Source organism: Rousettus aegyptiacus, unplaced genomic scaffold (assembly GCF_014176215.1).
Source record: "Rousettus aegyptiacus isolate mRouAeg1 unplaced genomic scaffold, mRouAeg1.p scaffold_m13_p_3, whole genome shotgun sequence".
In the NCBI taxonomy this organism is placed as follows: Eukaryota; Metazoa; Chordata; class Mammalia; order Chiroptera; family Pteropodidae; genus Rousettus; species Rousettus aegyptiacus.
Genome location: NW_023416306.1, coordinates 162,716,469 through 162,729,070, shown reverse-complemented (window position 1 = coordinate 162,729,070; position 12,602 = coordinate 162,716,469). Strand labels below are relative to the sequence as shown.

Here is a 12,602-nt window from a genome sequence, read left to right as displayed (position 1 = left end):
CAGTCTCTCTCATTTTCCTGTTAGCCTTGAAGACACAAACAGCCATGCTGTGAGCTGCCTATGGAGGAGGCCATGTGGTAGGGAAGAGTGGGCAGCTTCTAAGAGCTGAGGACAGCTGATGACCAAGGGCCAGCAAGAAATTGAAGGTTTCAGATCTATTACTACAAGGAAAGGAATTCAGCCAACAATCAGAAAAGAGTTTGGGAGGTTCCCCTCTCTCCCCAACCAAGCCTTCAGACGACGAGATCTGGACTGCAGCTGTTGGGACCCACAGCAGAGGACCCAGCCCATCTATGTTCAGGCTACTGACCCACAGAAACTGTGGGATAAATAATACATGTGTTTTTGTTTTAAGCTGCTAGATTTATGGCAATTTATTATTCAGCATAGAAAATCTTAACAGATAAAAGAAAAAAAGAGAAAAAAGAATGATGAATCACTGGCCATTTGGGATATTTATTAATGAAGGTCAGTCATCCAAAGGGCAGTCCTCGATGCTCATTTCCATGATCTTAAGAGTCGGTCCTTCCACGTCATGATTATCATCACCTTTGACACTGCAGAGTTGAACAGACTGAGACAGTGCTGTGCTAAGACAACATAATTCATTTGAAGTCTCGACCTTTTCAGAGTCACTGTCACCTTCAATGACATTCACAGAGGTTTCCTGGTCTGTTAAGCTGTCTGAAATACTTGGATTTTTTTCATCCCAAACTGAAGATCCAAGATTTGTTTCATCATTCACTTGTTGAACTATGACCCCTTCTGAATACTTTGATTTATAGATAGGCAGGAAAAATTCATTTGGTGAGAATATCTCATTCTCATCCTTTGGTATAGTCAATAACATATCCAAAGCTTTTTGGTATTCTTGACGTTCCTGTTGAATTCTTGTATCTGGTTTACTTTTATAATTATTTTGTTCTGAATCCTCAGCCTTTTCGAAGTCAAGTAAATTCAGCGTATCAACTTCATCCAGCTGTACTGAATTTTCCTTGCAGCCTAAGTTCACCTTTAGGGTATGAAGCAGGTGGCGCATTTTCCCCTAGGATTTAGAAAAGGACATGCACAGTTACATCAATTAAGCTAGGTGAATGCATTACTTCTGTCTGTAGTACTTCTAATCTCAGCAGGATCAATATTCCCCACCCCCCCACCCCCCAACCCCCACCCCCAACACACACAAAGTGCAAGGGGAAAAAAGCACTTGCTTTTTATGTATCTTTTCAGGGTATGGAAACACTTTAAAATTCTTTCTATATTGGAATTTTTCTAACGAAGTTCTAAGGAAAGACAAACCTCTTCCAGATGGTGTCTATTTTGTCTTATATGTCGCTCAAACAGTTGTTCTAAAAACCTACAAATGATAAATAAAAATGTTAATGTCTCAAAATCAACTAAATGTCAAATAGCCATGCAATAACTGAACTACTAAGAGTTGGAAAATATTTTTTAGATTACTCTTCGTCTTTCCAAAGTTAAAGACCATCGCTTCCCTGTCAAGTTCTCCAATCTGGAAGCTTGTGTGGCATTTAAGTTAACACGATGGATACCAATGTTTCTGGAAGACTGCATGCTATTACATTTCTGTGCATAAAATATTTTAAATGACATCCCAAAGGTCCTTCTCTCTTTCTCTCCCACATACATGAAAAAGCTCTTTTTTCCTCTCACATTCATGTGCAAACACCATACTCTCTCTCTTTCATATAAACACAACCTCATAAACCAAACCCTAAAGACTTCTTTATAAAGTTATTTTACAATGCTTCCTAAAGCATACTTGAAAAATGTTCCACTGATGGTAAATCCATATAAAAACATAAAAGTTATTACTTACTAAGAATCACTAAGTGCTATGCACATAATAATTATATCTCTAATCATGACCAATATTGGGAGAGAAAGGTATTGTAAATGATTTTTAAGATGAGAAAACCACATCTCTAGGACAATGATTTCCTTTTCCCTAAGGTCACAAACTATTAAGAGAATTTAACCAGATGTGTCTGGCTCCAGAGTTTATTTTTTCGACTAACACATGCTTGTCTTCTATCACGTGAATGTATCAATAGGTTTCTTGAAAAACAACTAATTTCCTTTGTTATCATTTGTTATTATCAATGAAGTTATAAGCCAACCTTATATTCAGTAGTTCTGAATAATTTAATAATTTTGAAAAGCCCAAAAAAACAATACTCTACCTTTTACAATAACTGTTGATGTTTTTCGATATTCACTCTTAGACAATTTTCTAAGTATATATATTTCTTTGCCAAAACTGGGATTAAACAACACACACTGTTTGGGTATTTATTTTGTTCTTCTCTAATTATATATTTTGAACATCTTTCTATCAATAAATTCACTTGTAAAACATTTAAATCTCTGAACAGAACTTACTCTTATAAATATTCTACAATTTATTCAACCAAAACTTTACTATTCAACATCTAGTTTGATTCAACTTTTGGTGCTATTATACAAAACAGTGCAATAAACAGCCTTATAAAATCTAACAAAAAAAATCTAAGTGTTTTTTAGCATAAATACATGTTTTATGCAAATGTTTTTGTTTTATATTTTTATTTACAGTTAACATTTTGGTTGTGGAAAAAATACAACATAATTTACCATCGTAACCATTTTTAATTGTACAGTTCAGTAGTGTTAAATATGGTCACATTTTTGTGAAACAGATCAATAGAACTTCATCTTGCAAATCTGAAACTATTCCATTATGTAAACATTTTTATCCATCTTTTTTAAATGAAAGAGATAAACAGAATTATTGTAATAAAACTTAGGTCTTTTGGTATATCTTTTGATACTAATAATGAAAATGTTCACTTTCAAGTAGAAATAATTCATTAGAATGCCTGTACTTGGCAGATGATTATCATGACAGGGAAAGCATGGAACATGTATAATGAAACGGGGTCTTATGCTACGTAACAATGTGGGGCTCAGTGCCCAGTGAATCTTAAATAAATGTTCGAGCTGATTCAGGACCACATGGCTTCTTTAGGTACATAACACCTAATCTGGTTTTGCACATTTCCTATTTCATTTACAGTATGCAAATATAGCTTTTAATTTGTCCTCATTTTATTAGTAACAGTTGTAATCAAAATGCTGGCTTTTGATTCTCACCGCAGTTTCAAATAGCAAAATGGGATTATGGATCTTTGCATATAAGCAGCAAACATTTATTTCACTAGTCTATTATAACCGAGAAATATGACAGTATTAAAATGAATAAAATCTCTATTTTTTTCTCTTACTGCCCCAACCTGTGAGCCTGCCTAGAGTATTAATTAAATATTTCTTTACAATTTGCTATCAATTATAAGAATATGGTCCCCCAGGAAAGGAAAATAATTTCCATTTCTTAATATGTGGAAATAACTTCAAAAAATACCAAATGAAGCATATTTAATGTACTATTCTTCAATCACCATGTATTATTTTAAAAATCTAACCTGTTTGAAAATAAACCAAGTTTCAAAATTTCATCTGTTACATCTTCAATGAAACTCAGATACAAAAGTTCTTCTTTACTGTGAAGACAAAGCAATATACAGTATAAAATTTATTCTGAAAACAATAGGAAATATACATACCTAATTAGAAATAAATATCCCTATTATAAATGTACTTCTCTCTCTCATTAACAGGAATATTATAAAACAAACATGTGCCTATGTTGCATATTCTGAAATTATGGAAATATAAATATTAAAGATGAAAACTACTCCCTGGTAGAGTAAAATTTTATAGATGTCTGAGACATCCACCCAGTAGTAAAAAATAAGCAGGGATTAAACAAAACCAGAGACAGACCAACCAGCGGCAAGAGGGCAACCAAACGTGACCCAATGGGGACACATGTTCCTGACGAGGGATTTTTTTTTTTTTATTTTGGACTCTGGCTCCAGCAGCAGAGGTGTGAGCATTGCATGGGCAGGAAAGGAAAGAGGAAGTCATCCGAGAAGCAGGAACTTCAACTCTGACATCCTTTCCTACTCCTGAGAGAGCATCTTGTTTTAAGGTTGGGAAATTTACTTAAATTTACTTTAAAAAAAATTTTTTTTTTTCTTAAAGTGCTTGGAGAGGAGGAAAATATTCTTATAGGAAAATTTGCATACAAAAATAAAGTGGTGATTTTTAATTGCTTGGACATATTTCTTCATTACATTATCTTATGAGATAACTATATTTTAGTAGCTATTATAAGAAAATTAGGATACTATTATAAATTTGACTTTAATTAGCTGAAATTAGTGAATTGATAAAAATGCAAATAGCCTTTATTTATTAAATGTAAATACTCAATTTCTGAATAAGTGAATGTAAAGGGAGGAGTTAATAAGTAAATCAAATAGAAGATTAAAATAGTGCATAAAAAGTTACACTTTCAAAATTATTCAGTCTATAATATTTAAACAGCAAGTTTGAGAATAAGAAAACTCTAAAAATAGATTATTTTCCCTGAAAAAAGTATAGCTTAACTTTAACTATATTCAAACCCAAAAGTATAATATCTGCAAAGAACTAGGGTGGTTAGAAACCTCCAGGAAGGCTCTCTTGAGCTACTAAACATCCGAATTTCTTGAAAACACTATTATTTTTATTTATAAAAACAAACAAGAATTATAGCTTATTATTAACTTAGGGACAAATCTCTACTAGACATAAAGATGAAGTGATGGATAATTATTTCAGAAAATTCTGGTCATTTCCCCAAAGTTAGTATGTATTACATGACCGAACTCCAAAGCTGGTTGTAAGAGAGAATAGTGTTCAAACCTATCTTACTTAATAACAGTTCGTATGGGTCTTAATTCTTGATTTCCATTAAGCAAAATGAAGAGGTGAGAAGGATCTTACTCAGAATAGATTTTTCTCCTCGAAGGAGGCTGCAGGGAATACTGACATACTGCCCTGAAAAGAGAAAATTAAAATATTTGAACAAAACAATGGTTGGTATATAATTAGTGTTCAATATTATATATTTGTAATATGTTTTATACCCGTGATCTAATCTAATCTTCAGAACAACCCTGACAGGCATATTGGGTAGGTATTTTTCTTACTAATGAGTTCACCAGGGGGCAGAAGGGCTAAGTAGCTTGCAAAAGTCACATGTTAGTAAGTAGCAGACAGATTTTTAAATTAGTATTCTGATTACAAATTCGCTAGCCTTTTCAAAACTACTACAGCACTTACATGGTATCAACAATGACAATTTGACTAAAGTTAACATATAAATAATGCTGAAAACAGATATTTCCCTATGGAAAAATTTTAAAGCAGGTCATTATGATAAATTTTGTCATTGTCTGGTCATGTCATCCTTAGTTAATTCTAAGCTTTTTATTCAGGTATGCTCAATTATAGTATTTTACTTTTAGATGGAAACTACTAGAAAAGATAAATATTCTTTTTCTAGGTGATTCTTTATGTTCATTGCAGACTGGCTCAAAAGTAGCTTATAAATCTTAAGTTATGAGTACTGGAGCACTATGAATTTCAAGACAGGTTAGCAAAGAACTCTGCAGCCTTGCTGGTGAGATCTCCCTAGGAAAGGCCTGAGGGAGGAGCTGGGCCTCAAGGGGTCTGCGTGCTGGCCTGCTGCCCTGCCATCTGACACCTCATTCTTGCCCTCTTTTTAACCTCAGGTCCTTTCTTCCACATCCTTCATCTCTTATCCAGTCTCTGACACTGGAAATGCATTTGGCAGCTGAAACTAACAATGGCATTTTTTAGATTCTATACTATGGGCACTAACCTATCTTTTCTAATTTAGGTATAGTATTTCATAATCCCTAAACAAGAGTAGTTAAAAAAAAAAAATAGTGCCTCTACATACATAGCATGTATAGATCAAGCATGAGCATATGGTGAATATTCAAAATCACAAATTAGGAATCCTCAAATGGTATGGTGTTCAGTACCATTTGAGCCGCATACACTAGTTGGCATCATTGCCAGAGGATTTGTCTTGGGGAAAATTCTTTTTTACATGGATAGCGACGGCAAATAATACAGGCCAATGTCCCTCTTTACTTTCCTAATGAATTAGTAAAGTGAATTCGGTTAAACTTTTATTGAGTACCTACTTGTCAAACTTCCTTAGCAAAGCTAACACTGCCACTGAATCGTGTGACACCAGAGCACAATGAAAAGGTACTTATGTGGCAAATCCTACGTGTCTGTAACATGGGAAAGCAGTTAGATGGAGACAGGTGAAGCGATTTCTCCCGCGCGCTGACTACCTCGAGGGGGAACACTGAAGGAGAGCGCCTTCTTGCATCTGGTCCCACTGTGAGCCGTACTCTTGCAAAGGTAAAGGGGTTATTTTGTCTTCGGGACAACTCGATGCCTGGGGATGCAATGAGAAGAACAAATCTTTATTTTACTTCAGAAATATATTATATAGAAGCATGGATAAAGCAAAACAGCAAAATTTTTTTTAAAAAGCAAGGCAGGAGAGTAGAGATATCCAGTAGATAACCATGACAGATATAGTATAATGAGGGATGTTTTAGAATATGTTTTCTATCCAATCAGGACTTTCAAAAAAAAATTATTTAAAATAAGATTAAAAACTTATTTCTTACATTTTTAATGAGGTATATATGACGTTAGGAAATCACTACAAGTAAACATATAAAAAGAAAAATGAAGTAAATTTGAAAGTTTTACATAAACTTGAGAAAAAATATCCCATTATTCAGAAATTCAAATCGCCCAGCTGTTCCGAATGCCAAATAACAACTATGTAGAAGCAGTGTTAGCTATGGCAGTATGAACGATAATATTAACAAACTAAACTCCTGGCAGCTTACTTTTATAGAATTCTTACTATGGGTTACATACTGCGCCAAAAGAATTTACTTGCATTATAAGATTTAATCTTTATAATGCAAATTTATGTACAGTGCTTTACAGGTTTAAAAGTGTTAAAATGAGGGTCTACTGTCTTCGTACTCTATGGGCTTCCTCAAGTACATAGCTGGTGGTACTGATTACAGAATATGGGCACACACCATTTTCTTACAGGATGTTGGATCGACATTTGGAACACGATGTCATAAAAATGACCTTATTCTGCTTTAGTTTAGTTACATACACAGCTCTCTTTCCGAATCTCGAGCTAGTCACAGCCATCATTTTTTGAGCCCTGGCTGGGCGAGGCACTGTACCTACAGCATTTATTCCTACCAATGATTCTGTACGTTCAGTACAGTTTTCCTAGATGTAAAAACTCAGCTCTCAGATGATAAGTGATTTGTCCTTGGGTCTCAGGTGGCAGGTCTCTATGTCAAATAGCTATTAATGCCTGACATGGAAACCTACAATCCTCTACCCATTTTCCAGAAGGGAAGATGGGAGTTGAGTGTGATTATATTTTATTCTTTTATCCCTGAATCTGTGTTCGACATTTTAATAGACAAACCTTTTAATGAACAGTAAATGTAAATTAGAATACAGGTATATGATTAATACCCCAAAAATAAAAATAAAAACAATCACTATCTTAAAATCAAAGTTGTGATATTTTAAATGAAATGATTGCTAAGCCTTCAACATATAAACACTGTAAAAAAGGCCTTTATGATATATAAAAAAGTAGAAGCAAACATAAGAGAATGATACATCCATCTACTATAACATGTATAATTTTTAATAATATAGTGGCAATTCTTTAAAAATATACAGGCATAAATTTTTCTGTACCCTTCAGTAATCTAAGTCTGCATCTTTGAAAACAATATTTAAGGTATTTTATTCATCCACCCATCTATCCAGCCAGCCAACCAACTATCAAGAAGAGATGCTAGCAACAAATGATGTTCCAAATTAGCAGGATCCATCTGCCATTCTCAGAGAACTAACCACTCGTAAATACGCAAACCTTCTGTAGAGTGGCCATATCAGACCAAGAAGTGTCACCAAGAGATTACTCTTCTTAGTCCAAATAACTATCCACACTCTAGTTGGTTAAAGCAGCTGTAATTCCAATGTGGAACACAGAGATCTCATTTTTATTACCTGCTTTATGTTCACTTCTGGATCTGTGAAGTCCTTAGTCTCAATTGTCTCAAAATCAGATTTGAAGCTGTAATATTTAAAAAGAATTACTGTTCAGATTTCAAAATACAAACACCACGATAGTGAGCCTTACTGTCTAGAAAAAATGACTCAAACTTAGGAGACAAAATCCATCTATTCTTACAAAATTTGTTATTTATAAGTATATAATCAGGAAATAGATATGGTTTGGGTTGCGTATGTGTCTTTTTCTTCTTTTTGCATAGCAGCTAAATTTCAGTTGGGCAGAATAGAACTAGGGAAATGGAAAAGATAATAGAACTATTACCTTCAAAACACTGTAAAAACACTGTAAAAGCATATATTTGCTTTCTTTACTTCTCCCTCACTTGACAAGTTCTATCATAGATTAAATTCCTTAATTCTTTGATTAAATGTATGCTGTACATTAAATATTACTGTACCTCTTATCTTTACCCAGAGAAAAGAATACTAGTTATAAATTGTTTTCTTTCTCCTAAAATAATTAACACCTAGTATCTGATAAATACCAGGAAAAACAATCACAAATCGTCTAACACTTAATACTTTATTAGATTTATTTTTTTCTCTAATCTCTTGGAAAACTTTCACTGAATATTCATTATATGCCATACACTATTGTATATGAAAACATTATTGAAGCAAATTACACTTAATTTACAGAAAGTATCCCAATTGTCTAAATTATACCTGGAGATTTATTGCTATACAAGACTGGGGTTGAACGTTTGCTGGAAAGGAGGCACAGGGGTAGTTAGATAAACAGTTGTTTTTTTACTTCTCTCTTTAGCCCATTGTTTTGCCATTTTTATCATAACGCAATAGACATATTTACGCAAATGCTGTTTGATGACATATTTTAAGGATTCTCTGGAAGTATAACATCTACAAACATATACAAGTTCTAGTACCATGTTTAGAACAACAAATATATATGTAACATTCACAACATTTATAAGGAGCTCGACAAGTTTAATAGCTACTTAGCTTTTCAACAATTACTCTGACAGTTCTAGTGACACATGCAAAAGAAAAGTCACACTAATCTCATCCCATTCAAAAGGCACATAAGATACGTGATATAAAATAAGGAGTATTATTTCATTTCTATAACTTCCTGAAGGTTTACTATTGGCTGTTGATGAGCCATACCTGCTTAATTCAGTCTGGGTTTCGGCTTCTATCCGCTGATCTGTAAAATCTTTTTTTCTTTTGGCAGGTGTATAATATCGATACTGTGAAAGGAAAGATTTTGCTTCTGTTTTCAAAGTGCGTGGAGTGAATGGCAAATGTCTGTTGGAAAAGAGTGTGGAATGTTTATCCAAAAGGTCCCCGCTGGGTGCTTTGGAAATAACTAACTGGAACCGGTGGGAATTTGGGAATGTGCCCCTGGGCCGTCTGCCATACGAGGTTCCAAAGCACGGTTTCCTGGGCCCGGAGGTGGCGTAATCCATGCTGGACAGGAAGGAACAGGAGTTCTTCTCGGTACCACTTGTGAGGACTTTATTGGATTTGGGTATGCTTATTTGTAGTCTCTCTGAAGATGGTACTGGGGACTTTGTAAAGGACGAATACCCATTCACTTCTTCCAATAACATGTCCTCTTCATTTTGTGGTTCCCCTGAAGGCTGAGAACATTGGGTATGACAGTCATCAATTAAGTTATGAATTCATATAATGGAGGATCTCCCAATTATACATTCAAAAATGGTTGCCTCAGGGGTCTACAAATTAGCTTACGTGTTCCTGAAGATGTTAGCATTGTATATAAAATTCTATTCGAGTTTTTGAATTATTAATATATAGAAATACAATTCTAAATATAATAGCCATCATTTTTCTTTCTGAAGCTAAGAAATTGATTAATAACATCTACCTATATTGTAGTCTTGACCTTGTGTCTACTGATAGATCCCAGTCTTATCTGCAAGTTTCCAAAACAATTGTGAGCCCCAATCCCCTTATCAACCATTGCTGGTGGCAGCATCTTCCCTGGTCATTATGGCGATCTTCAGTGCCAGCAGTTCCTCTGTGACTTCAAGGCTTTGAATAAATGAAAAGGAACTTCTCCTCACAATATATGGAGCCTTGATTTAAGTACCCGATATTTTAAATATGACTAAGAAATACCTATTACATAAAAAGTTCACATGTTTCTCAAGTTCTCCTCATGAGTGAGAAGAGCTTTGAAAAGAAAGGTGTTTTTGGCAGCTCCATTTTTTTTTTTTTTTTTGGTTTAACCTTGGAAGAACCATTTCTACAGGATATCTATAAAGTCTAAAAACATATTTTATTCTTTTACAGATTAGCTGCCCCAAAAGCCTTATCTATGATTCCAAACTTTATGGACACCTGTGTATCCTTTACAGAACTCTGAGTCACTTTATTATGTAGAGGTGAAGTTACATTGAAGTGACAGAAATGGAGGTGAAAATGGCCAGGATTAACCAGTTACATCTGTCCTACAAGCTCCAGAGGAGACAAATGGGAGGAGAAAGGGAAGAGCCGAGTGCTTCCTTTGCACAAGGTACTGTTCTTGCCATTGAGAAGAATAAAAGAGGAATAATCAGAACTTCTATCGCTGCTACTAGTAAGTATGAATGTTTACCATGTGAAGGTATTGTTTTAACCGATTTACACGTACAACTCATTTAATCGTCCCATCCACTCTGGGTGGTGGGACAATTAATTAGCTCTGTTTTAAAGATGAAAAACTCAGGTGCAGGGTCTTATAGATTTGAATCCAGGCTGAGCCTATCATGTCAGGTTATCTATTTTAAAGACTCATTTGAAAATCACATATTTTTAGTTTTGTACACCACTGGGAATCTAAAACTGATTTTAACCCCTTTCTTGCTACTGAACAATTCAGCTAACCTAAGTATTGATTTATCTAAGTAAGGAAAGTGCAATAATTGGACACTATGATTACTGCCTAAAAGAGGTCAAGGCACCTATTTCCTTTCCAAGTGCTTTCTAACCCTGTCCCAAATATAGGACTAAGTTACTCAAAGCAAGTGAGTATGTTGGCATTAGAATGTGAATCACTAGGGTTCTGTGTGGTTCATGACTTTAATACCTTAGTTTTAAAAAGTACTCCCAAACTAGACTCATACTACGGCTTTTACACCAGAATAGTCTGGTACCCTGTGAAGATATTTCTAAGTGCAGTCTGAAAACTCCTTTATGGCTATTAAATAATAACTACAGGAATTATTTACACTTAGAGGGGCAGTAAAAACTGAGATCAGAGCAGGCAGAAATGCATACGGCATTAGATGGTAAGAGAATTCTTATCACTGATGGTTATTTAATAAACAAAACAGAACAACAAAGAAAGTCTTTAAAGGCAGAAATATACTTTCTTTTGTCTGCAATGGGCTGGAAAAACTGCTTTTGAACTGACTGAAGGCAGGAAACTTTTCTGTATTTTTACGTTTCATAATCCCTCCCTTGTATCCTTTTTTTTTTCTCTTGAAAACCAGTAGAACACTATATGAAATCAACTGTGCCAACTTGCTTTTTTGAGATTATATAATAGTTTCCTTTAGCCATAAATATCAGCAAGGTTGGATGGATATAATTTTCATAGAAAATATGTAACACACTGGTAAATTCACCAAAACTTGAATAGCACTGTAAAGTTCTAAAATCAGAAAATGTTCATCAATTTTACATCCATTGAACAAAAATTTTGGTGGCAATCTGACCACTTTCATCTTCTTACGTCATCTTTACAGTTCAACGCAATTTGTTGTAACCAGTTCGAAGTGATAAGTGTTGCATAGTTTACATGTTTTTATGACAAGGACACCTATCCTATTTTACAATCGCAGAACGACTGAGTACTAACTAAATCAATCTTTTTGAGGTATAATGTCAGAAGAAATGGCAGACTAAGATTTTTCAATTTTCAGGTTTTAAAACAGTTGAGGAATCAACTTAATTGCAGAACAGGATGGGACTAATTACTTAAAACATTGGTTAACCTATGTTTTCCAAAAATTTTCAAAGTATATTTTATAAAAGAAACTGATAGCTCTTGATTTTCATTGCTTTATACTGCTTTTAAAATAGATTTACTTAGGAATATGCATTGCATCCACATATTCATTTATTCTTAATAGCACATAGTGGGTGCTTTACCAGTGACGTGAGTGAGTGAATAACTGCCAGGAAGTACAAGGTGCAGACTTTTTCTCAAAGTGTGAGAAAAAGATGCTAGCATGAGAGGAGTATGGGCAATTAATTACAAGATTTCTGATTATATGAACTCATGTACATAAATAGGTAATATGTCCAGAGGCTAAAGATAGCATTTTCCTCTTAATTGTAGCAAACTTTTCAGTAAATGCAAATTATAACTTAGGTGTCTGTTAACCAGAAAACACATCCAATTATCAAATATTATGCTCAAAATAATAATTTTAATTTGAATGTGTCTAAATATTTATTATAAACACTTATAAAAATGTAAGCAAACTGCAAGTTACTGTGAATTC

At 34.1% G+C, this 12,602-nt stretch overlaps 1 protein-coding gene across 5 annotated transcripts in view; it reads right to left on the bottom strand.

Moving 5' to 3' along the window:
* Positions 1 to 342: 342 nt before the first annotated feature.
* Positions 343 to 12,602, bottom strand: part of SPATA7 (spermatogenesis associated 7) — a 30,139-nt gene continuing 17,879 nt past the window's right edge. For all 5 annotated transcript variants that reach the window (XM_016123800.2, XM_016123803.2, XM_036239168.1 and 2 more), the window contains 7 exons: positions 9,253 to 9,728; positions 8,059 to 8,125; positions 6,279 to 6,385; positions 4,891 to 4,944; positions 3,483 to 3,560; positions 1,300 to 1,357; positions 343 to 1,045 (listed from right to left, as the gene is read on the bottom strand). In XM_016123800.2, coding sequence (XP_015979286.2) covers positions 470 to 1,045; positions 1,300 to 1,357; positions 3,483 to 3,560; positions 4,891 to 4,944; positions 6,279 to 6,385; positions 8,059 to 8,125; positions 9,253 to 9,728 — 1,416 coding nt within the window. In that variant the 3' untranslated portion in view covers positions 343 to 469. The remainder of the gene's footprint in view (positions 1,046 to 1,299; positions 1,358 to 3,482; positions 3,561 to 4,890; positions 4,945 to 6,278; positions 6,386 to 8,058; positions 8,126 to 9,252; positions 9,729 to 12,602) is intronic.